The 22,535-nt window shown below is 58.9% G+C and overlaps 1 protein-coding gene across 1 annotated transcript; it reads right to left on the bottom strand.

The window, feature by feature from the left end:
- Nucleotides 1-2,638: 2,638 nt before the first annotated feature.
- MAPKAPK2 (MAPK activated protein kinase 2) lies at nt 2,639-16,957 on the bottom strand. The gene is made up of 10 exons (XM_088526909.1): nt 16,697-16,957; nt 7,242-7,381; nt 5,357-5,421; nt 4,820-4,899; nt 4,582-4,708; nt 4,245-4,320; nt 4,010-4,134; nt 3,670-3,755; nt 3,516-3,596; nt 2,639-2,964 (listed from the first exon to the last, which is right to left on the bottom strand). Exons 1-10 carry the CDS (start codon nt 16,955-16,957, stop codon nt 2,821-2,823), a joined length of 1,185 nt encoding a protein of 394 aa, XP_088383035.1. The 3' UTR covers nt 2,639-2,820.
- Nucleotides 16,958-22,535: the final 5,578 nt, after the last annotated feature.

The raw sequence follows: 22,535 nt of genomic DNA, 5'->3' as shown, positions 1-22,535 counted from the left end.
CCACACTGACCTAGCTATTCCTTTTAGCATCAACAGCTTTACAGAAAACAGAGCTCAGTTTTCATGCACCTCGGTGGCCCCTACGAAAATGGTGACAAATAGAGAGTCTCATGCGCTGGGGCCGCGTGGTCCCTCCTGTGCAGTGCTCCAGGGCTGGGCATCCCTCCTCTCCCAGTGGGATAGCGCACGGAGGGGCAGCGGGGGTTGCAAAGTGGGGTGATGCTGCTCTTAATCCATGGGTTTTCCAGCCTCCTCCGGCATGCAGAGCAATGCGGCTCCTTCTGCCGTGCCCATCAAATTCCCACTCTCCACCTTAGCCCTCCCAGAGGGGCCAAGGAAACGTCTCGAGCCGCAAAACCCCAAGCTGGAGCCGAGATTTGTGCTGGCAAGCTCTGTCATTTCCAGGGCTGCTTTCAGCAATAACCCTGCTGGAAACAGCAACCTCAAGACGCTCCCCCCATCCGCTCGAGCCAGCTGGGGGATTTTCTCACTAGGATTACGTTAGTTTATAGAAAACACTCTCCAAAACGCCGAGCCGAAGCGGCGCACGCCCTGCAGAGCTGCGGGCTGAGCCCTTGGAAAACCCGTGCGGGCTTCACACCTCGGCGCAGCGTTTGCGCAGCGGGCACGGCTCGCGCCCGCTCCGCGGATTAGCTCGCTGTTTTGGAACGTGGCAGCTCCCGAAAAGGGACTCCTCCCCCTGGGGCTTTCGCAATTGCGCTCAGAGGCGGCCCCGAAGCTCCTTTTCTCGTGTTCTCCCCTTGCAGCACCCCGGGGGGTTCCGTGTCCTTCATGTCGTGGGGACCGAGGCGAGGGGTCCCCACTGCCCCGCTCCGGCACCGCGCAAGCCTTTGGGAAGGGCGGCGCTTGCAGCTGGCACCGCTCCAAACCACCGGCTTTCCCGGCACTTTTACGGTGCTGGTGGGAGGGGATCCCCCTGGGGATCCTTCCCAAGGGCTATTCCTGGTGTTCCGGCTGGCTCCTCCAGCTCCAAAGCAGGTCAGGGACAAGGAAGAAACCCCAGGGGCCGAGCAGGCGGCAGAGCCAGCCCAGCAAACCCGTGACCTAAAGCTCAGCCCAAGGGGCTGCAGAACAGCGTCCCAAAACCCTGAACCATCCGTGGGGTTTTGAGGGTGCTGGATATTCTCCCTTTTTGACCACACCACGCAGCAAAGAGGGGCCGACGCTGCCCATCCAAAACGCTTGTTCTGCACAGGCCTGGATGGGCTCCAGCTCCGCACGGGGACAGGGCATCTCGGATGTCACCAACACGCCAGCAAACTGCTCCGCATGGGGACAGGGCATCTCGGATGTCACCAACACCCCGGCAAACCGCAGCGCTGGCGCGGTGCAGCCCGGCGCAACGCGGTGCAGCCCGGCACAACGCGGTGCAACGCGGTGCAGCCCGGTGCAACGCGGTGCCGGTTCCCCCTGCCGGCTCCGGGACGCAGCGCCCGACCCGTCCCACGGGGAAGGAAGCCACTTGTCACCACATGCTGCGACACTGCTGCTCACCGCACCAAACCCGGGCTTTGTAGCATGGAGAAATCCCCCAGAACCGACAGCCGGCACTCGGCCACTTTGGGGGGAAAAGAGAGCAATTTAGAACCATGGGGCAAGTGGGGCACTGCGGTGCAGCAAGGAGGAGCAAGACGGGGTGACGCGTTAAGTGTCTTTAATCCAAAGGACTGAAGAGCAGACCATGAAGATTAGTATAAGCCAACAGACAAAAAAAAAAAAAAAAAAAAGATAAAAACCTGCTTTTAAAACAAATTAGAATTCCATACAGTGTCTAGAAGATCACCTAAAAACTAAACATTTCCTTAAAAAAAAAAAAGTAATAATCCCCCATTCGAACAAATTAAAAGCAGTGAAACAAAATGACAAATAATGATAATGACTCATGGACTAACGACTTGCAGGTTCTGCTGCTGGGAATGGCTTTCCAGGGATGCTGGCACCACCCATCCGGGGTGTTCCCAGCCCCTCTGCGCCCACTTTTCCCATGGGGACAAACTGCCCCTGGAGCAACAAGTGCCGGGGGGGTCCCACAGCCCCCGCGACCTTTGCACGGGATGGGGACAGGGACAGGGAGACGTGGGAAGCGTCTGCCCTACGTCGCCGCGGGCGGGAGATGAGTTTGGGGCAGGGAGAAGCAGCCCCGTGGCCGCGCGGTGCCCACGGCCGCCCTCATCCCGAGGGGAACACCAAGCCCTTCCCTCCCCTGCAGACACCCCGAGCTCAGCCCCGAATTCCCGGCGCACGGACAGACTCCAGCGGGCAGCGACGCGCGCTCGGGGCTCCGGGAGCTCCCGCTGCTCCGAACGCGGCAGCTTTCCAGGGAAACACCCAGCCCAGCGATGGCAGGAGCACGAGGACACCAGGGACCGCCTGGCACCGCTGCGGCCCCGCGTCACCCACCGTGCAGCTCTACAGTAGTTCTTTTTTTTCTTAAAAAAAAAAAAAAACATTTATACATCATATGCCCTAAAAAGGTCACCACAGGAATTTCCATGTCTTTGGAAGGAAGGAAAAAAAAAAAAAAAAAAAAGATAAAAGTTTCACAACGGGGAAAAAAAAAAAAAATCCAATTAAGCGCGCCATTCACCTATGGGACAAACCCCAGGTGACGTGTGCGGCTCTTATAGGGACATCTCATCGCCTGCTCCAGAAAGGTCAGAAACACAGGTGAGTAGCTAAAAATAACTAGTCTGGTATAAATGTCTGAATCCCATGCGCTTGATATAACAGTCTCTTTTTGTCTTTTTCTTAAAAAATATATATATATAGTTATTGCTTTCTCCGGTCTGGCGGGCGGCCTCAGTGCGGGAGCGCCGCGGGCTCCGCGGGGTTCGCTTTCTTCCGCCTCTTCATGAGCAGAGGGTTGGAGGAGTCCTCGATCTTCTTGATCTTGATCTGTTCGTAGTCCACTCGCATGGTGGCCAGCGCGCTCGTCATCTCCTCCTGAGGACAGCAGGGACAGCAGGGCCCGGTTAGTGCCAGCCACAAGCCCTGACCAAGCAGGGGAGGAGGGCCAGGACACGGGACACCGCCGGCTTTTGGAGCTCCAAATGGGTCCCAATGCAAAGCTCATGGAGCTGCCACCAGCTTTTGCTGCCCGTGCTACCCCAGAAAATGGGAGTTTAGGGGATGATCTGGGAGCTGCTCCAGTGGGAACCACCTTCCTCCCCGCTCCTTTACACCCTTGAGTCAACTCCAGGGTGACTCAGTCCAACCCTAACCCCTAAGCCCAAGTCTAACCCACCAGCCCAACCTTCTGCCCAAGTCTAACCCTCCAGCCCAACCTTCTGCCCAAGCCTAACCCTCCAGTCCAACCTTCTGCTCAAGTCTAACCCTCCAGCCCAACCTTCTGCCCAAGCCTAACCCTCCAGTCCAACCTTCTGCCCAAGTCTAACCCTCCAGCCCAACCTTCTGCCCAAGTCTCACCCTCCAGCCCAACCTCTGGCCCACAGGATGTGAAGGCAGGAGGGGACAGTCCCGGGGAGAGGCTTTACCTTCACGTCCTCCCACAGGTCCTTCTCCTCCTTGAGCACGCGGCTTGTGTGCAGCGGCGTCTGGGGCACCTGCATCGATTGCTGCGGGCAGAGGCGGCGCGTGAGCGGCACCGCGGAGCCGCCCGCGCGCCCGCCCCGGCCCCCGCGCGCTCACCATGATCCAGGGGTGGTTCATGAACTCCGTGATCGTCATGCGCTGCGTCGGGTCCGTCTTCAGCAGGTTGCGGATCAGCTGCTTCACTGAAACGGGCGGCGCGGGGACGGCGTGAGCGGAGACGCGGGATGCTCCCCCAGCCCCATGGGATGCTCCCCCTGGCACAGCGGGTGCCAGCCCAGCTGCAGCCCCCAGCAAACGCCCCTCGGGCAAAGGGGCAAAGCTGCTGCTGCCAGGACTGCCAGAACCACCCGGCGGTGACATTGTCCCCGTGGTGACATTGCTCCCAAGGTCCCCCCGGGGCTGGCAGAGAGCAACAAGCCCCATGGCCTTCGCTTACCTTCTTCCGACACTTCGGACCACTCAGGGTTGGGAAATTCATACTGGCCCATTCGGATGCGCTTCTTCATGCCCGGAGAAATGGCCAGACCGTGGTTGGAATAGAAGGGGGGGTATCCACAGAGCCTGGGCATGGGGAAGCAAGGCAGGAGTCAGCACGGCCTGGAGAGCCGCATCCCTGCCCGGAGCGCTCGGAGACACGGCGCTCCCGGCACGTCCCAGTTCGGCATACTCACAGGATGTACATGATGACCCCCAGGGACCACATGTCACAGGACTTGTCGTATTTCTCGGGGCCCAGCACCTCGGGGGCTAGTGGAAAACAAGGAAATCCCCGAGCATCAGCCTCGTGTAGCAGGGGACACCGGAGCCAAACAAGGAGCGTCCTCCTGGCAGCGAGCATGGAGCTTGGAGGGCTCGGAGCGGCCCTTGGAGCATCTCCAAGAGGAGCCATCCCAACCCCTGCTCTGCAGCCAGGGTCTAATCTTACCCCCCAGCTCCAGCCCTTGCTCCCATGAGCATGGAGAGGGGACTTCCAAGGAACAGGAGCCCTCCAGCTCCTCAGGGACTTACCCACATAGTACGGCGTGTAGCACGGGGTGGCCAGCGAGTTGTGCGTGGTAGTTTCCTTAGCAAAGCCGAAGTCGGTGAGCTTTAACACGGCATTGGGCCTTTTCGAGGTGTACAGGAGGTTTTCTGGCTGTGGAAACACGAGGAACAAGAAAGCAGAAATAAGAGCCAGGAGCAGCAAAAGGCATCGGTGCTGGTGGGACCGAGAGCAGGCGCCGGTGGCAGCGGGCGCATGCGGTACCTTCACATCCCGGTGCGCAATGTTGATGGAGTGCAAATACTGGATGGCTTCCCCGATGCTCTTCATGATCTCAGAGGCCTCTGAAGTGACAATAAAAGGACTGAGACGTTAAAATTCAGTTACTCCAAATGAGCCTTTTTCCCTGGGTCACCCCAGGAGCAGCTACGAACCAAGAGCCAAGGCAGAGGCCACACGGGGCTGAGGCCAAGAGGGTTCCCCCTACCCAAAATCTCCCTGCCCAAGCAAGCTCCAGGCATGATCCTAAACCCTAAACAGCAGGAGCAGAGAGGAGGATTTGTTCCTGGATAGGGATAGGCTTAATGGTCCTCAGATGGCACCAGGGGCCTGAACCTGCTGAAGAAAGCGTCTCTGCATGCTGGGAAACCAACAGGGAAGGGGGTTTGGGTTGGGGCTTTACAGAAGCAGCAGCAGAAGAGATTAAATTGGTTTAGCTCTATGAATTGCAGTAGGAATAGGAAATAGGAATAGCAAGAAACTGTCCAAAGGTGAAACCCGAAGTCAGTGTTGGCTCCATACCCCGTTCGGTGAAGGCCTGGTCTCCCCGATCCTGAATTCGGCTGAAAAGCTCCCCACCATCCAAGCTGCAACACAGAGGCAAGAGGGATTAGACACTGATTCCCCACTTCATATCTGCTCCAAAGAGCCAGCACCTTCTCCTGCAAAGGGGCCGTGCACCCACAGCTGTAGGGAGATGCCCCGACTCGGACCACACCAAAATCAGCGAAATCAATTCAGCCGGCGCGCGGTGACACATGCCGGTGACAAACTGGGTTGTGCAGAGACTTCCCAAGCACAACGGGCTCAACACTGCCCCGGGAGCAGAGCCAGCTCCTGGGCAAGCGGCTGGGGAAGGACCAGGAGAAACCCGCTTGGTTCCTTCTGCTGTTAAAGGCTTTCGAGGTACCCTAAGGAAATCCAGCCCCATGATCTCCACCGGTGGAACCCGGGACAGCCTGTCTCTGTTTCATCTAATTCAACTCGAAATGGTTTCTGGCTTTCCCACACAGCATCTCATGCAAGCGCCCTTGACACTAGCCAGACATCTGCAATACAAATGGGGGACAGCCACGAGGACCAACACTGCCCCGAGCACGCGAAGAGGGAGAGGACATGGAAGGAAAGAGACCCCAGCAAAGAGACCTCGAAGGTCGTCCCAGTTCATAGAATCATAGAATGCTCAGGGTTGGAAGGGATCTCTAGAGATCATCTAGTCCAACCCCCTGCACACGAAGGGTCACCTAGAGCACGTGGCACAGGGCTGTGTCCAAGCGGGTTTGGAAGATCTCCAGAGAAGGAGACTCCACAACCTCTCTGGGCAGCCTGTTCCAGTGCTCTGTCACCCTCACTGTTAAGAATTTTTTCCTTAAGTTCCTGTGGAACTTTTGGTGCTTCAGTTTCCGGCCATTTCCTCTAGTCCTATGAGTGGCCACCACTGAAAAGAGACCAGCACTATCCTCTGCACTCCCTCCCTTGAGGTATTTATATACACTGATTAGATCCCCTCTCAGCCTTCTCTTCTCCAGCTGAACAGGCCCAGCTCCCTCAGCCTCTCCTCGTAGGGCAGATGTTCCAGGCCCCTGATCATCCTTGTGGCCCTGCGCTGGGCAGCCCTTGGACACGAGGGCGAATGCGGAGCTGCTCCGCACGGAGCGCTCGTGCTCGGGGGATCCCTGCCCTGTTGCTCCGCTGCTTTCCTGCCGCCGCAGGGACCGTTCCCACCTGCGGGTGACCCGGCCTCGGCGCCGTCCCCAGAGCCGCAGGAGCTCCGTGCAGCAGCTCCCTGCTCTGCTCGGGCTGCTCCTCACTCCCCCGGCGCCCGACCAGCTTGCCAGGGGAGAGGTTTTGGCAAGGAAGCTACATTAAATCACAGCTGCGGTTGGGATGTGGTTTCAATGCTTTCCCCTTCATTCCTCCTCCTCCCCGTGTTGTATCAAACATCTAGCAGCAGCGAGTCGCTCGGCGGCCGCGCGCCCTGCCCGGCGCGTCCGTAAATCCGTCCTTGCCGCCAGCCAGACGTCAGCAGATGCGGCTGCGGTGCCCGCCAGGGACAACCCGTACTCGCCGTGGCCAAAGCGAAGAGGATGATGCTCTGTCTGCCTTAAACCCACGGCCCTGAAGCCTATGAGCATCAGAGCAAGCTCTCAGAATGACTCAGAGCCAGCTGAGCCCCCGCTCGGAGCGCACAGCGCTCGGGAAGCCTGTCCCGTGAGCACCTGGATGCCGCATTCCTGCTGGTCCCGCTTCCCTGCACCCTTCAGACCTCCTCCCTGCGCCGAGCGCCTTTCCGGAGTCACCATGACCTCCCACGACACGGCAGAGGGGCAGTTTGCAAACCCTCTTTTCTGCATCATCTGAGAGCAGAGAAGATGCTCGGAGCATCGTCCCCTTGGCCGGCACTTACCACTCCATGACGATGAGCAGACACTTCCTCCCCTGGTAGAGGTTCTCGTAGACGTCCATGATGCGCACGATGTGCGCGCACTGCGACGCCCTCCAGTGCAGCTCCACCTCCCTGCGGGCTTTGGGGCAGTCCTGCAGCATCTGCACGGGAAGCAAAACTGCATCAGACCAAGTCCCTGACGCGCTGCCCCGGCCAGCGGGCAAAGCGACGTGGGACAGGACGCCGGAGCAGAGGACGGGAGCGAGCGCGGATGCTGCAAGCGCGCGGTGAGCGCGCCGCGCTCTGCAAGGTCTCCACCTCCATCTAGTGGAAAGAGCGTGAAGTGGGAGGCCCTGGTCCGAGCACCCCGGGGGCACCACGCTGGCACGGACCCTGGCCGTGTCTCAGAAACACATGTCCCTCATCCACTGTGACTAGAGGAGCCGGGGACACCGACCACCAAGGGCAGCGCTGTCACCCATCCAGCGTCCCTGCGCTTCCCAGCGCATCAACCCCGTACCTGCCGCCAGAGAACCCCCTCCCCAGCACAGCCCCCCAGGTGCTGCCCGCAAAGCAGCCGGGGTGCCCACCCGGCACCCTGCAACGCTCCCGAAACAGCAGCTCCAGGCGGCCCTTCCACCAGGCCCTCGACCTTCGCGGAGGGCTCGCGGCGCCCGCGCGCAGGCAGGACTTGCCGGTCGGCCACAGACTATTAATTACCATGTTTGCCAGGATAAACAAACTGCCTTAATTATTACGCTCCTAAATATAGAGTGATGAACGTGTCTCTCTTGAGCCTGTTTCAGCTTCCTTCCTGCCGCCGCGGCCACCGGACTCGCAGCTTCTGACACTGCCCCGACTCAGCCCGAGCACCGCGGCTCCTCGTCCTGCTAAAGAGGGATTTCCACGGCTCCCCCGGCGCATCCCGCTGCCTGCTCCATGCCAGCACGTGCATTGGCAGCAAACACCACTCGGGGCCGTTTTAGCAAGAGAGGAGCTAAAAGCAGCACGTCTGTCCCACCGCGGTGCTCGCAGCCCCCAGCTCCGCAGGGCTGCTAGTGCCACCGAGCGATGCAAAAATAGGGCAGAAAAGGGGCAATGGGGCAGCGGGGAGGCTCCCTGCCTCGGGGAGCAAACAGGAATCTCTGCTGCTACGAAAAGCCAAGCAGCAACGGGGAGTTGCAGGAGGAGCCGCGGCGAAGGCTCCGGAGAAGGGCAGCGGGGACCGAGGGTGCGGGGAGCCCGGGCACGCAGGGCTGGGATCTGCAGAGGAGGTTTTTTACATCCGGCTTTGTTCCGAGGAGGCTGGGGGAGGAGAATCAGGAAGCTTAAAAGAAAAAAAAAATGTAATTACCAGCTGGGAAAATTGGGCAGCAGGAAGTCGGCTGTTAGTGTAATTCTGAGCGAGGCAAACAGGAGAACAAAAACGCACACCTGGTTTTTAGAGGTTATTCAGGGCTCTTCGAGAGCAGCCTAATTGCGTTCCTAATGAACTCCGGGGGCTGCAAATAACCCCAGAGGCAGCCGCGGCCTCCTCCATCCCGCGGCCTCGAGCGCGCGGGGAAGGCGCCGGCGCACGGAAACCAGATCCCCCGTTACAAAAGTGTCCCCTGGCCCAGGGCAAGGGCAGCGGCTGAAACACGAGCGCTCCCGGCGGCGCCGCGGCCAGCGGGGAGCAGGAGGCCCCGAGCCCGTGGCGGAGCAAAGCCCCGTGCCAGGAGCCCGGGAGCAGAGCTGCCTTTGGAGCGCGGGGATCCCGGCGGATGCGAGCGGCCGCGTCCCGCATGGATGCGGCCTCGTCCTGCCGAGCGCATGGGGACAGCGCGGGCGGCCGGCACGATGGGGCGGGGAAAACGTGCCCAAAAAATAAAGGGAAAAGGAACGCAGGGCAGGTGAGGGCGGCAGGGAGGCGGCGGGAGGAAGCGGCCGCCCCTGACTCACTCATCGTGACGGCTCTGTGCAAACAGCCTGCAGGAGACAGCAGTTAAGGAAGATAAATAAACAGCTTCAGTCTCGCATACCTCGGAAAAACAAAATTAGGCGACTGTTCAGCTCCAAGTCTCTGTTGTGGGATCATCCCAGGCTCTGCACCAGGAGCGCATCAAAGGAAACGCTGCGTCTGGGTGACTCTCCTGCTCCTGCCCTTCCCACGGCGGGAATCTGGGCTGTGCGCGGGGAGCAGAGGGGGTTCAGACAACAGGGAATGCGGGGATCTGCCCACGGCATCCACAGCACCGAGACACCCAAGGATGCTCCGCACGGAGACAGGGCACTTGGGATCTTTGTCCCCACTTAGTGGGGATGCAGAGTGGATGTTTTGCCCCCAGGCTTCTAGGTGGTTGCACTAGAGACGATCCAAGAATGACACCCAGCACATTCCCGGGTGCAGATCCCGGAGCAGCGCTTCAAGAGGAAGGAGAAGAGCCCTGGGAGCGGCAAAACCCCCAACCCAAGACCTTAGAGGAGGGCGATGGAGCCCGGGGAGGCGCCAGGAGCAGGAGGCCCCCGGGAGCGGGTGCCGTGGCCAGAGGGGAGAGTGGAAGGAATGCAGGGAACAGGCAGCCCGCTGTGTCACCGGTTATTTATAGAGCGGTGCGGGGAACAGCTGATCCGCTACAGGCGGAGCGGAGGGGAGCGCTCGCCCGTGCCGGGCACGGCGCTGCGAAGCTCCAGCCCTCATCCCGCGATGGGGACCGCAGGGTTTTCCACGGGGCTTCTGCAATAGGAAGCGCGTCACCTCCGCGGGAGCGCTCAGCACAGGAGCAAACACCATCGTGAACCATTAACTCGGTGCACTTTGCACCTCCCTCGGGAGCAGATGCGCGGGCAGACCTGGCCCCGCTGCCCTGCTTTGAGCCAAGCAGAGTCCCGCGAGGCAGAGCCCGCTCCGCGTGCAGGGACCCCACGCAGGGACCCGTCCCGCTCAGTCCCCCGGCGGCTCCGGCAAAGCCCGGGAAGCGGATGCAGCCCCAGGGTGTTTTTCTCCGGTCGGTGCCAAGCCCGGGAGGGTGTTTGTTTACGCGGCCTCCAAGCCCGCTGACGTAGGGCGCACGCTCGTGCAGCGCTCTGCCCTTTCCCTGGATGTTTGCTCAGGATTTCTCCCTTGCTGCAGGCTGCGTGAGCGCCAGGATGGAGCAAGCCGGAAGGCAGCAGGTGAAATCCAGATGTCCATCGCTCCCGTTATCCCTCACCCAGCTTTTCCTGCCCTCCAGCACCCCAAAGCGCAGGAACAGGCCAAGCTGCTGTTCCTATTTAAGGCCAGATATGAGAGACATTCGTTTCAATTAGCAGTAGCCAGCCCACCCCCAGCGCTCGCGCTGTGCGCTGGGAGCACCCGGAGCCTTGGGAACGCCGCGGGAAGCGGCTCCGGCGCAGGAGGAACGCGCCCAGAGCCCATCTCCGGTGGCCCCCGCCTGCTGACCTCATGCAGGAAACGCGCTCGGCGGCGAGTTCAGTCACTGCCGCCCCGGGGGCACCGCTGCCGTAGCGCGGCCCGATGCTCCTTCCCGGGACGCGCGCCCGGTTCGGGCAGTTTGGGCTGCGGACGGATGCGGGTACAAAAGGGACATCTCGGTGCCAGCGCCGTGCAAAACCCCGTGCGCAGACGGGGAGCGACACGTTTGAGCTGCAGAGAGCAGCCGGAAAACTCCCTCCTCGCTCCTGCTGCCTGGATGCAGCCAGGGTACGTCTGCCACTCGGCTCCTCGAGGTGAAACCCGCGAGCAAGGACACGCTTGATGCCCTCGATCCCCTCCAGAGGGGAATGCCGGGCTGGAAGAGGAAGGACTGCCCGGGATTCGGGCTGCACCCAGCGCTACAGAGGAGGCTCCGTGTTCGTGCCAAAGGGGACTGGAGAGAGGGAATTTCCTGCGGATTAGCTGGAGCACCCGCAACACGACAGCAGAGGATGGGGGAGGCCACCGCGACGCCGCCAGGTCCCCCCAGCAGCCAGTGGCGGAACCGGTCCCGCCGCTGGGTCCCTCCCGCGGTCCGGCCGTGGCCTCGAGGGCGGCTGCGTCACCGCGGGTGACGTCGCTCCGCGGACCGCAGGGCTGGCAGCCCCGGCGGGCCCTGCTCCAGCCTCCGGCCTTACTCACCCCACGCGGCCGGAGCCTCCCAGGAGGCTCCCTGGCCAGGTGAAGCGGCAGCAGCGCCTCCTGCAACAGCCACCCCGGTCCCTGGGCAAGCCGGCACCGCGGAACGGGCAGGATGGGGAAGCAGGGTCAGGCACCGAGCGCATTCACACTCCGCTTCCATCAGCTCGGAGCGCGTGTGCTTGTCCCCCCAGCCCAGCTGGGGAGAGGCAAAATACCCGGAGCGCCACTTGGAGCGGGCTCCCAGCCACCGTCATCCGCAGCTACTGGAATTCCAGCCACCGGGACGCGCTGCCAAATTTCCACAGCAGCCCCAGCTTTCCTTCCAGCCTGATTTCCCTAAAAAACACACGCTTGGCTGCAACCGCCAGGAGCCTCGCGAGAGGCTGCATGAGCTCAGTGCCAGGGTCGCTGGGGAGGCAGCAAGCCCGAGCGCGCGACCACGCGCCGCCGCGGTCCCGGGGACCATCACGTGCACGGGCAGCACCGGGAGGAGAAGCCGCTCGTGATACCGAGCCCTATTTATGCTCCCATTCCAGGATGGCTGAAGAGGCAAAATGCAGGAGCAGCGCCCGGAGCAGCGAGCTGCAGCCCCGAGCGCGCGAGGAGACGCAGCAAGTCCGCAGGGATGAGCAACGGGCGCATCCCTCCGCCGCTCGCAGCACCAGCCGGGACGGGCATCGCTCCGGAGCCGCGGGGCCCGGCTGGCCGCGAGCCCCGGGAACATTGAGATCCGCGCTGGCGCTTTGAACTTTATCTGCCGCCGAGGTGCCGCTCGCTGCAGCGCGATCACGTGGACCCTGACGCCAGTGGCTCAAATAATCTCATTACACACGAGGGTAAACGCCGGGCCTGGGCAGCCGGAGCCACCTCGCTCGCCTGCCCCTCCGATGGGGATCCTGTGGCTTCCAATGGTGCCGTCCCTCTGGAATGGAGTCCTGCTCGTCTCCTGCTCCCTCCTCATCCCTGTCCCCACCGCGCTGCTCTTGTAGCTGTCGCTCCATCACCAACGATGTCATCCCGGTGCACTGCATCTCCAGCAAAATCCATCTTTCGGGTCACCTCGGGTCGCAGGGACCTGCCAACAGCCACACACTGGTCCATGTTAGTCCCTGCCCCGCATCGGCGAGATCCGAAGAGGCCGCAATCCGGGAAGCGACGGCGTGGGACACCAGGAGCAGCGGGAGGTGCCGCTGGGGCCCTCTGCATCCAGACTCACTCGTGCGCATCCTGCTCCAAACCCTGCTCATTGATCCCAACTACATCCCAGGGCAAATTGGACCCGGATCATTCCCACTGGGGACTCAGTCATGGCACATCCTTGCGGATGCAGAATACAGCCAGGGAACTGGAAACAGGAGGCATTTTTGATGGTTTTAGATGCTTTAGCAGGAGAGACACGAAGATGAGCAGCAGCCACGGAGTCGAGGAGGCCATGTGCTGTGGGATGAGGGGTCTGCAGCGCTTTAAAAAGCCAGTGGTCAAGACCCAAAACAGCAACTTCAGCCATCGAAATTCAACTGCAAAGACCTGCCCATCACTGGAGGTGCCGAGCCCTTCCTGGAAGATGGGGAGATGCTCTCCAGGTCATGGTGGGCACGAGCCATTGGAGAAGGTCACAGCATCCCGCCTGGCCTCAGCGCACAGGGGGCTCCTGAAGGAGCTCATCTCGGAGCATCTCGGAGCAGCCACCTCGGGTAGAACCACCCGTCCCTCTCCTGCGTGGGCGCCAAAGCAAGAGGCAGCCCCGGGCTCTTATCAGGGTGTATCGGTTGTAGATTTGACTGCTCGGCCTGCGTAACATATTTAAAGGGGATTATGCAAATCCCCAGTTGTTTAAACAAAGTCACAGTCCAAACCAGTAAACCCGTTTGGTCAATGAGATAATGAGCCCCTGCCTTGGAAAAGTCCCGTGATGTCACTACACTTTCCGTAGCTTTTTGACTATGAGTCGCACCAATAGCCATGGAGAAGCTGTTTTTGGTTAAATAAAATACATGGCAGAGTTAATAAAAAATAGGAGAGCAAAAAAAACAGCATAGACAGAGGAGCAGAAGCAGAGCTGGCCTAGGGAGCAGCGGTCATCAAGGTCCATTTCCCACAAACAGCAGCCCAGGATCTCCACATATTCCATCATTTAGGGGTTATTTTGGATTTACTTCCGAGGGACATAGCATATGAAAACACAGCAAACTGGAAACCAGGCTGCTTTGCTCTTCGAGCATCTCTAACAGCTCCCGGCCTACGGGAGCGGGAAGCTCCGGCCACCTCGCCAAGGCAACACGAAACATTTCCCTGTCTCCTGCTGACGGAGAGCCGGCATCGCAACCCCTTGCCGAGCCCCGCGGCTAACGGTGCTCACGACGCAGCAGAGTTAAAAGCACAAGCGGAGCCTGGCAGCTCATTAAAGCTCCAAGGGCCTTAATGTCCCCCTGGTTCCATAGCGCAAACGCGGGCAGACAAATCACACGCTTCGGGAGACAAAAGACAGCGACCCTCTCTGAAAGCATCTCCGTGTTGGGTACCGGCTCCAAAACGAGCCCGTGCTCCTCAAAGAGCCGCTCGCCGCGGGCAAGGCGCAGGCCATTGCCACCCGCGCGCCTCCACAGGCTGCTCGGTTCTTCCCCTCGAAGGGCAGGATGAGGGTTTTCTGCTTTAAAGCTTGGTTGTTTGCTGGTTTTCGACAACTCATTTTAAAAGCAGCCTTGCTCCGCCAAGAGGTCCCGCAGGTGACATATATGATGGAGAAAGGGAAACGCCACCACTGCCACCTGCTTCCCCATTCCCTCCAATCTGGGTGACCTGCAAATTCCTTACAAAACACTGAGTTAAAGCAACTAATCACAAAGCCGGTATTTTGTCTAAAGATTAGCTGTCTTAGGAGTGGAATTTGCAGTACGCAGCCCTGGTCTCACTCCCCATCCCACCATTGTGCCCTGCGTCACTTAATGCCAAGAGCCCGAGTGCAGCAAAGCCGGCCAAGCAAAGTCCGCCCTGACCTACATACACGGGGCTCACCAGAAATTACAGGCCTAATTTTGTCTATTAATAAATCACGCCAAGGTGCGAGGAGGAAGGGGGCAAGAGGCCCGTGGCTTCCGCGGGCGCCAGACACCGAGAATTCAACCGCTGCCACCAGGCAGGGTCTAGGTGCTGGTGACCAAAGCCTGGACAGTCAGGTTGGGCAAAGTGGGAACAAATGAGATTTATGGATTCCGCTCTTGAGAAGAAAAGCAAATTTCCTGAAAAATACCCCAAGAGGGAAACCTGCAACACGAACAATCACAACCTACGGGAAAAGAGCTCGTCTCCCGTTTCCACCTAGCTAGGGCATCTCAAAAGCCACCGTCACATGCGGCCTTACTTTAGGTGCATCCTCCACTGTAGGATCCCCCCTAGAAAGAGGAGGGAATCAGCTGCATCGGTTTCTGTCACTGCTGAACGTGGCCTCCGGACTCAAACCCTGCAACAGTTGCACAAGATCCAAGAGGAAGCTCAAACACAACCAGAAGACACCGTTAGCACTAATGAAACGCACAGTCGTTTCCCCTTCAGTGGGAGACTGCATTAACACACGGCCTTCTGGAACAGAGGACACGGAGCAGCGTTGCAAATGGAAAGGTTTTCTGTACAAGCAACGCAGACGGCATTGAGAAATTTCAGCCGCAGCTCCTGGCTACAGGCCACCAGAATTCTTTTAAACAGCATCTGCAAGCCGACGACTTGATGCAATCGCTTCGGTATATCCTACTTTAGGTCATCCTTTCGCACCCATGCAGCCTATGAGTAATGCGGATCTGCTCTCCGCCGCTCCACCAGCTCCTAACGGAGACGCTCCCCAGCCCGTGGAACAGGGGAGGGCCTGGAGTCAACGCACTGGGTGCTTCGGGACGCGTTGGGTGCTTTGGTCTCTGGAGGAATAACAGATGGTGACCGAAGAACGGAGCTTTGGCATTAAATACACCTCAGCCCCCAAGAGCCACGCAGATATTCTGCACGACAGTTTCAAACCTACGTCACCGAGCACATTTCAGCACACCAAGGAAATAACGCAAATTGCCGCTATGCTAAATCCCGGACGCGTCGGCTGCACCGCACTCTGCGATGTCACGCGATAGTACGAACCCTGCTCCAACCGTCTCAACCAACGTTCTGATGGAAAAAGTCTCTTCCCACCAGGTATCCCCCTCCCTTGTAGCTCCTGGTGCCGTCCTTGATGTTTATTATTTCAAGGGGGACGTGTGGATCATCCGCAATTTAAATAGTTGAGTCAACGGCAGGCTGAGGAAGAAGAGCACGTCTGCCAAAACAGAGACTGATTTCGCCCATTTCAAACCAAAAATAAATGCTACCATAACACGTGCTGTGAGTCTACGAGGGTGCAGCTAATGGCAAACAGAGGTGTTTTTGAAGGAAAAGTCAAACTTACACCAGTGAACCGAGGAAGCCCCCTCTCCAGCACAGTCCTCACCACCCTGCACCTGTCCCACCTCCCCCTCCATCCCAATCCACGTGCCAGACGCGCGTCCTCATTCATTCCAGTGAGGCATCCCGGATACCAGCAGCCTGCTCTGCAGACAGAAGACGTCTGGGTATGGATTTGTGTGTTTTCTTCTTCTTTTTTTTTTTTTTTTCAGATCTTCCCAGCCCACAGGATAACGCCTCAGCTCCGAACAGCTAATGTGTGGGAGCAAATTGCATCCGAGACAGGGAACGTGCCGCTCGCCTGGCACAGACGGCGCGTACCCGGGCCACCGCGCGCCGCGTCACCGCTCCAGCTTCCCCCGGTCTCTCTCCACGGGGGACACGCGCGCCCACCTTCCTCGGGGAAGCTCCTCGGGGAGCTGCTAAGTCGCCGTCGTTTATATCCAAGCGTCTTCCCAACAAAGCAAGGAAACACGGGCCGGACCTCCCTGGCTCCCCGCGCTGCTGGGACCCCCCGGCCGACGCCGCGCGGGGCACAAAGCGGCGCCCGATGCTCCCGGGCCGGGAGCTGCCCCGACGGGGCGGCCCGCGCCCATCGGGCGGCCCCGCACGAAGCCCCGCGGCCCCGGGGGGCCCCTTCCCTCCGCCGGGAGCCGGGGCGGGGGCAGCTGCGGCCCGCGCGGCCGGTCCATCACTGTCAGGCAGGAACTGTTGCTGCCGCGCGGCTCCTTCCCCTTTCCGCGGCCCTCCCCCCGCACGCGCAAAGAGGAGAAAAGAAAAAGAAAGAAAGAAAATTAAAGGGTCAAAAGAAAAGGAAAGAAAGAAAAACAAACGCTATAAAAAATAAGGGGTATAAAAAAATAAAAAGGAAGAAAAATAAAGAAGGGAAAACAACAACTTTGCCGGTAGCGCGGACGCTCCCGCCCGGGCGGCGGTTCCCCCCGGAGCCGGCGCGCACCTTGAGGGCGAACTTCTCCCCGCTCTTCTTGCTGAAGATCTCCAGAACTTTGCCGTTGATGCCGAGCCCCAGCACTTGCGTGGTGACCTTGTAGTCGTCCGTGATGGCATTCTTCCGGATGTGCAGGGCGGCCTTGGCCGGGAACGGCGGGAACGGCGGCGGCGGCGGCGGCCCGTGCGGGGCGGCGGGCGGCGGCGGCGGCGGCTGCGGCGGCGGCGCCGCGGGGAAGGCGGCGGGCGGCGGCGGCGCCCCGGGGAGCATGGCGGGCGGGCGGGCGGGCGAGCGGGGCGGGCGGGCGAGCGGGAGCGGGAGGAGGAGCGGGAGGAAGAGGAGGGAAGCGGCGCGCGGGGGACAGCGACGGGGACGGGGGAGGAGAAGCCGCCGCCGCCGCCCCCCGCCGGAGCGCCCCGGCCCCGAGCGCGGCGACGGGAAGAGGAATCGCTCCGGTGCGGCGGGCGGCTCCTCCTCCTCCTCCTCCTCGGCCTGATGTCAGCGCCTCGCCGCGGCCGCCGGGGGAGGGACGGGCGGGGAGCGGCGGCCGCCGGGCCCGAGCGAGGGCCGCTCTCCCCTTCGCCGCCCCCTTTCCTCTTTGCCGCCCCCTTTTCCGCCCCCTTTTCCGCCCTTCTTCCCTTTTCCGCCCCCTCTCCTCTCTTCTTTTCTCTCTTTTCCTCTTGACTTTTGTTTTCGATGAGTTTTGCCGCCGCGTCGGACCCAGCGCCCACGAGAAGAACTGAGTGGGGTGCCAAGGATGGGGAACCCTTCCCAAAGCAAACGAACAAATGTAATCCATCGGCAATAAAAAAAGGCGTTCTGGTGGCAACAAAGTAAGCCCCTTCCCGTGGCTAATCCCGACCCCCTTGTGGACAGATGGAAGATAAGGAATGGCCACTGAGAAGCAACTTGACTCTGGGCCACCAGGCGTCCAGCAAAACCCCATGACCTTCCTTCAGCTGTGGGAAAATGGGAAGTACGGATTTCTCACTTGGGAACTCAAAGCAGGCGGCCACCTCATCACTAACAATCCTTGTTTTCCCTTTAGCAAACACACTTTAATGCCATTTGCTCCCACGTTATCCAGCCTGGCCACACGAAACCCCGAGTTTAACCTTGGGGTGGGAAGGGCAGGAGGAAAAGTGCCTGGAGCAGCACTGGGGCCGGGAGCGGAGCCGGAGCAGGATCCCTCACAGGCCTCTTCATGCACGTCCATGCACACGTCTGCTCCGCACGATGCCAGCAAGGGACGGACATGCCGGCTTGGGGAGCGGGAAGCAGCTCCTCCAGCCCGGCCCAGCCTGGAACGGGGAACCAGGGCAGGATCCTCATCCTGGGAAAACAGACAGACTCGGGGACTTGCAGCATCTCCTGGGAGCTGCTCCCCGGCGGCAGAGGGTTTGGGCAGGAGGGAGAGTCAAGGGGCTTTGGAGCAATCTAGGAGCAGAGCCGCTCTGGAGCACGACATGCACAGGAGGCTTTTCCTGGCATTCCCTTCATCAGGCCACGCACAGCACAGCCGCATCCAGGGAAATGGCCCTTTCAGCCCCAGTTTTTCTCTACGGGGGAACAGGCTGAGTCTGCTGTGCTCCGGGGCCTCTAGCTTTATCCCCCGTTACCCTGAGATCTGCCCCTCCTTTAGCTCAACGGTATCAGCACCCCATTGGGAACACGGGGTTGGAAGTCACGTTTCCCACGGAAACCTCCGCTTTAGAGATGGAGGAACGGGAATGGTTTGCAAAAGAAAAGAGGAAAAAGAAAGTAAAGAAGGAAAAGAGAGGGGAAAGCTGCTCTTTGCTCCACGCTGGGTGGCCGCAGCCACCAGGTGGCCCTCGAGGCCCGCGGTGTCCCGTGTCCTGCATCCCGGCGCCCATCCCGCCAGGAGCTTCAGCCTCTGCTATTATTTATGTATATATACATATACACACACATATATATCAGATACGCTCTTGGCCTCGCTAGGTGAATGGCAGGTGACTGAGTGCCGCCACTCTCCAGGCAGGAACGAATTTATCCGGGCTCACAGCCCTGCTTTCCCACCATTTTCCCCGATTTTCCCCAATGTGCTGGTTTTCCCGGCACTTCACTCACACCCATGTCAAGGGGAAGCTCTTTCCCTTCCTTTCCCATCCCCACCAGGGAAAAGGAGCGGCCAGGAGCAGCCCCAGCCTTTGCCTACGTGATGCAGCAGCTCGTCTGCTAAAGCGCCTTCCCTGGCGAGCAATAAACTGGATGATGATTCGATTAGAGCGGAGTTACCCAGGAAAAGAGACCCGGAAGATCAGGGTAATGATCACTAAGGCCACACGCATCCTGCCCTTCCCCCTGGGCAGGTTTGGAGGAGCACGAGGCTGCTGAAAAGCTAGAAATGATAATGTGGTTAAATAATCCTGTGTGCTTTTAGCATGGGGGTAATTGAGTAGAGGAGATTGCATCAGTGCCCATCCCAGCTGCTAATGCCCTTCCCAGAGCAGGAGCGGAGCGAGATGTCAGATCCGCAGAGCCACTGGGGAAGGGCCCTGCGCTCCGGACAGGGACGAGCATCAAAACCGAGCAGAGGCCGCAGGCACCGACCTGCTGCGTCGCTGCTCCCGTGACACGGACACCAGGAGGTTTTTCCATCCGCAGGAGGAAACCGTCACCCTGAGTCACTGCCCACGAGATAACATGAAACACCCTTCCTTACGCAGAGCCAGCAAAGCGCTCGGAAGGGGGTCGTTAAAGGTAATTTGTAACCTGCCCTTAATGGCACGGGCTGCCCAGAAGCAGCAATCAGGCCTTGTTTGCAGCAGGGCTGGGGTAAAACCAGGGGAAATTATCAGCTGAGGCCCGAGTAGGGGGATTAAAGGCTCATTTGGTCCCATCTGCAGGCAGCACCAGAGGCCTGAATGGGTCTGTTTCCAGCGGGATTTTACCCATTTCTTGCAGTGGTGGAAAATCCCCCCCGGGTGACCAAGGGCTCTGTGGCTGCCCCAGTGACTGCACCGCGACCCGGCACGTGGCGCGAGCCAGAAATAAACCTGTTTTGGTAGCAACGGGGCAAACAGCAACGGCGGCCAGGTGGGGGGCCACCCTGCTCCCTCGGGACGGACACATTCATTGATCGAGGTGGACGGGAGCTGCATTTTACACAGGGGCTGCTAGGAGCGAGGCGCAGACACTGCCCGCTTGCACCAGCAGGAAAAACGAGGATAATATATATAAAAAAAAAAAAAACACAAAAAGTGAAGCAAAAGCCCCTTTGGGAAGTCCTCCCCATCTGCTGGGATCTTTGCAGGAGAGAGTTGGGGAAAAGAGCAGGACGCGGGTCAGGCTCCGCAGCCGCCGCTCGCTGCCGTGCCCGGCTCCAGGAGCGATGCCCAGCGGATTAGGGGAACCCCGTCTCACCGGGGGGTGTTTATAAAGCGTGGGGTCACTGCTGCCCGCTTCCCGTCACACGGCCGTGTGTCAAGGGACGGTGCTGAGCCCCGTAAGGGCGGTGGAGAGGGCTGGAAATAGCGCCGAGCGCGTGACCGCGCTAGACAAGGGAAAACCAGGGACCGCACGGATTCATGGAGCGCGTCCTTGGCGAGCTGCAGCGCCGCCCGCTCCACCACGGAATGAGCCGCTCCGCCTGCTTATCTACACCCGGGTGGGAAATTTGTGCCCGAGTCCTCCCACACCGATAAAAATGATCGCCCGATTTGCTTGTGTGTATTTATTAGATATTCACGTGGTGCTTTCCCACCCGGGCACTCGCAGCTGGCTGCCCAGACCGCACATTTCCCTGCGTTTGTGTCACCCGTCACCAGCAGCTGCTCCGGTGACACTGGCGGCTCCCGTTGTTGCTGGTCACCCGGCGTCCTGGCGGGGCCGGGGGTTCCGATGGATGTGACCAGCGCTGGGTGCGCGCGGAGCATCGGAGCCCGGAGCATCCCGTCCGGCACCGCTCGGAGCATCCCGGCCCTGCAGGCAAAGCCAGCGGGGATGGCCCCAGGATAGGGCACTTGGAGGCAAGGGAAGAGCCTTAAGGCTCCCAACACGTCTCTCTAGCCCAGGGCTGCAGCCCGGGGCCCTCTCGGTGCAGGGAGACGCAGCCTGTGGCTTCGGGACATCCCAGGTTCTTCAAACGCAGCTTTCCCGGCCAACTAAACCATGCAGCTCCCAACTGCGGATTTGGGAAACGCAGGAGCTGCGTCAGTTCTATTACCAGCAACGCAGCGTGGCAAAATAAGCTTGTAAAAATAATAGTAAAAAACGAGCTATGCCTGAGGAAATACCACTTACTCACATAAAACCCTCATACAGACAGCCCTATAAAATCAACTGGAAGCCTGATTGAGTGGAATGGGTTTGCCGGCATACATAGCGACACACATATATGCACACTATAACCATAAATATATGGAAATTCAGAACACTTATGCACATATTGTGTTATTTTTTTCAGACTGTAAATTTTTTTGATTGGACAGTTGCCTTTAGATCATATTAAAACACGTAAGAAAAAAAGTAATTCACGCTGCTGTCCACAAACTGCTTTTGCCTGCAACAGGCATCATTTAATCGTATGTGCCACAGCTAGAGACCTTTTTATTGCAGTGTGACTTCACCTCCAAACCATTCCCATAGCCACTTGTGTACAGTAGGTTACCCATTTATAGGTTTCTAATAAAAGCAAATCTTTCTTAAGTAGCTCCTACTGGATTTCTCCTTTGGGCTTAGGGATAAGGAGGATTCTGGACTTAAAACCAAACCCCATGGCCCAAGGAGCCGAAGAAGAAAGTGACAACGGAGGAAAGCGATGGCAAAACCCTGGGATGGCCCCGGCGCGGCCGCGCTCACGGGAGGGACATTTGCCAGCTCCGAGGGCCGCGCTCGGAGCCACCCCGAGGACAAGGGGTGTGAAAAGACCAAGGAAAGGCTCTAAAATAGAGCCGGGGTGCCCAGGAAGAGCAGGGAGCAAAGGAAAAACCTCCCGGCAACAGCGACCTTCAGGCTCTGCACCAAACCCTTAGTGCCCCCCTTTCCCTCCCCTTCCTCCCGCCCCAAACACACACGACGACGCGCTGGGATGGTTCCACATGTGAAGCTAAGCTTTATTGAAATACCAGTATAGCAGAAAGGTTTTCCTGGCTCATTTTCTCAATTTCTGCTTTTACACACTTACTTTCTTCTTTTTTTTGGTTTGTATTAGACACAGCATTGTAAACAGCTCTTGTAAAGTCCAGTGGTTTTGCGTTGCTCTCTCCATAGACCCCACGGAACGCAGGGTCTGGCAATACAAGGTAAGTTGCACCACCTGGAAATAATTAATACTTTTTTGAGTACTTCTTTTGGAATTTACGCAGCGTGTTGCTAAAGATGTATTTATTTTCTTTCAATAACGTACTGAAGTCCAACTTGAGGAAAAATCTGCTCATTACGTTTAGACACATAGTTTAAAACCGACTTTTTTCCAAAGTGCTCCTCCACAGAGCAAGTCAAATTCACATGCACCTTATATGGTTTCTACATTCCCCACCATATTACACCTCATCACAATATTTAGAATAAAAAGGCTAACCTGCAAATGCTTTAGACATATTGACATTTAGTATGAACGTCTGGCAATGTGAGAGAAACCCTGAAGAGTCATTTGATTGCACCGAGACAGATGCAGGCTGGTAAAATAATAAGGCACAGTGCTGGGTATAGGGAACACGTTGGTTTATTTTAAGCAACAGACTTGCTGATCTGGTTAGCGAGTCCGTAAGGCGGTAATTGGATTAAAACCATCGCATCCTCTGCAACACAGCGAGGGGAACGTTCACCTACCCAAGACTGCTCCGGGGACTCGCGGATTTCGTGTTACCGTGGGATTAAAACC

Source organism: Tinamus guttatus, unplaced genomic scaffold (assembly GCF_059628265.1).
Source record: "Tinamus guttatus ecotype Peru unplaced genomic scaffold, ASM5962826v1 Tinamus_guttatus_pri_ptg000259l, whole genome shotgun sequence".
NCBI lineage: Eukaryota > Metazoa > Chordata > Aves > Tinamiformes > Tinamidae > Tinamus > Tinamus guttatus.
The sequence above is the reverse complement of the archived record's forward strand: the minus strand, read 5'-3'. Positions and strand labels throughout refer to the sequence as shown.

Bases quoted from the DNA above. Each gene is read 5' to 3' on its own strand.
- MAPKAPK2 (XM_088526909.1), bottom strand. From the start codon at position 16,957: ATGCTCCCCGGGGCGCCGCCGCCGCCCGCCGCCTTCCCCGCGGCGCCG. The intron at 3,756-4,009 runs GTAAGCGAAGGC...CGCCCGTTTCAG, and splicing joins GTCCGAAGTGTCGGAAGAAG to TGAAGCAGCTGATCCGCAAC. The intron at 2,965-3,515 runs GTAAAGCCTCTC...TGCTGTCCTCAG, and splicing joins ACCTGTGGGAGGACGTGAAG to GAGGAGATGACGAGCGCGCT.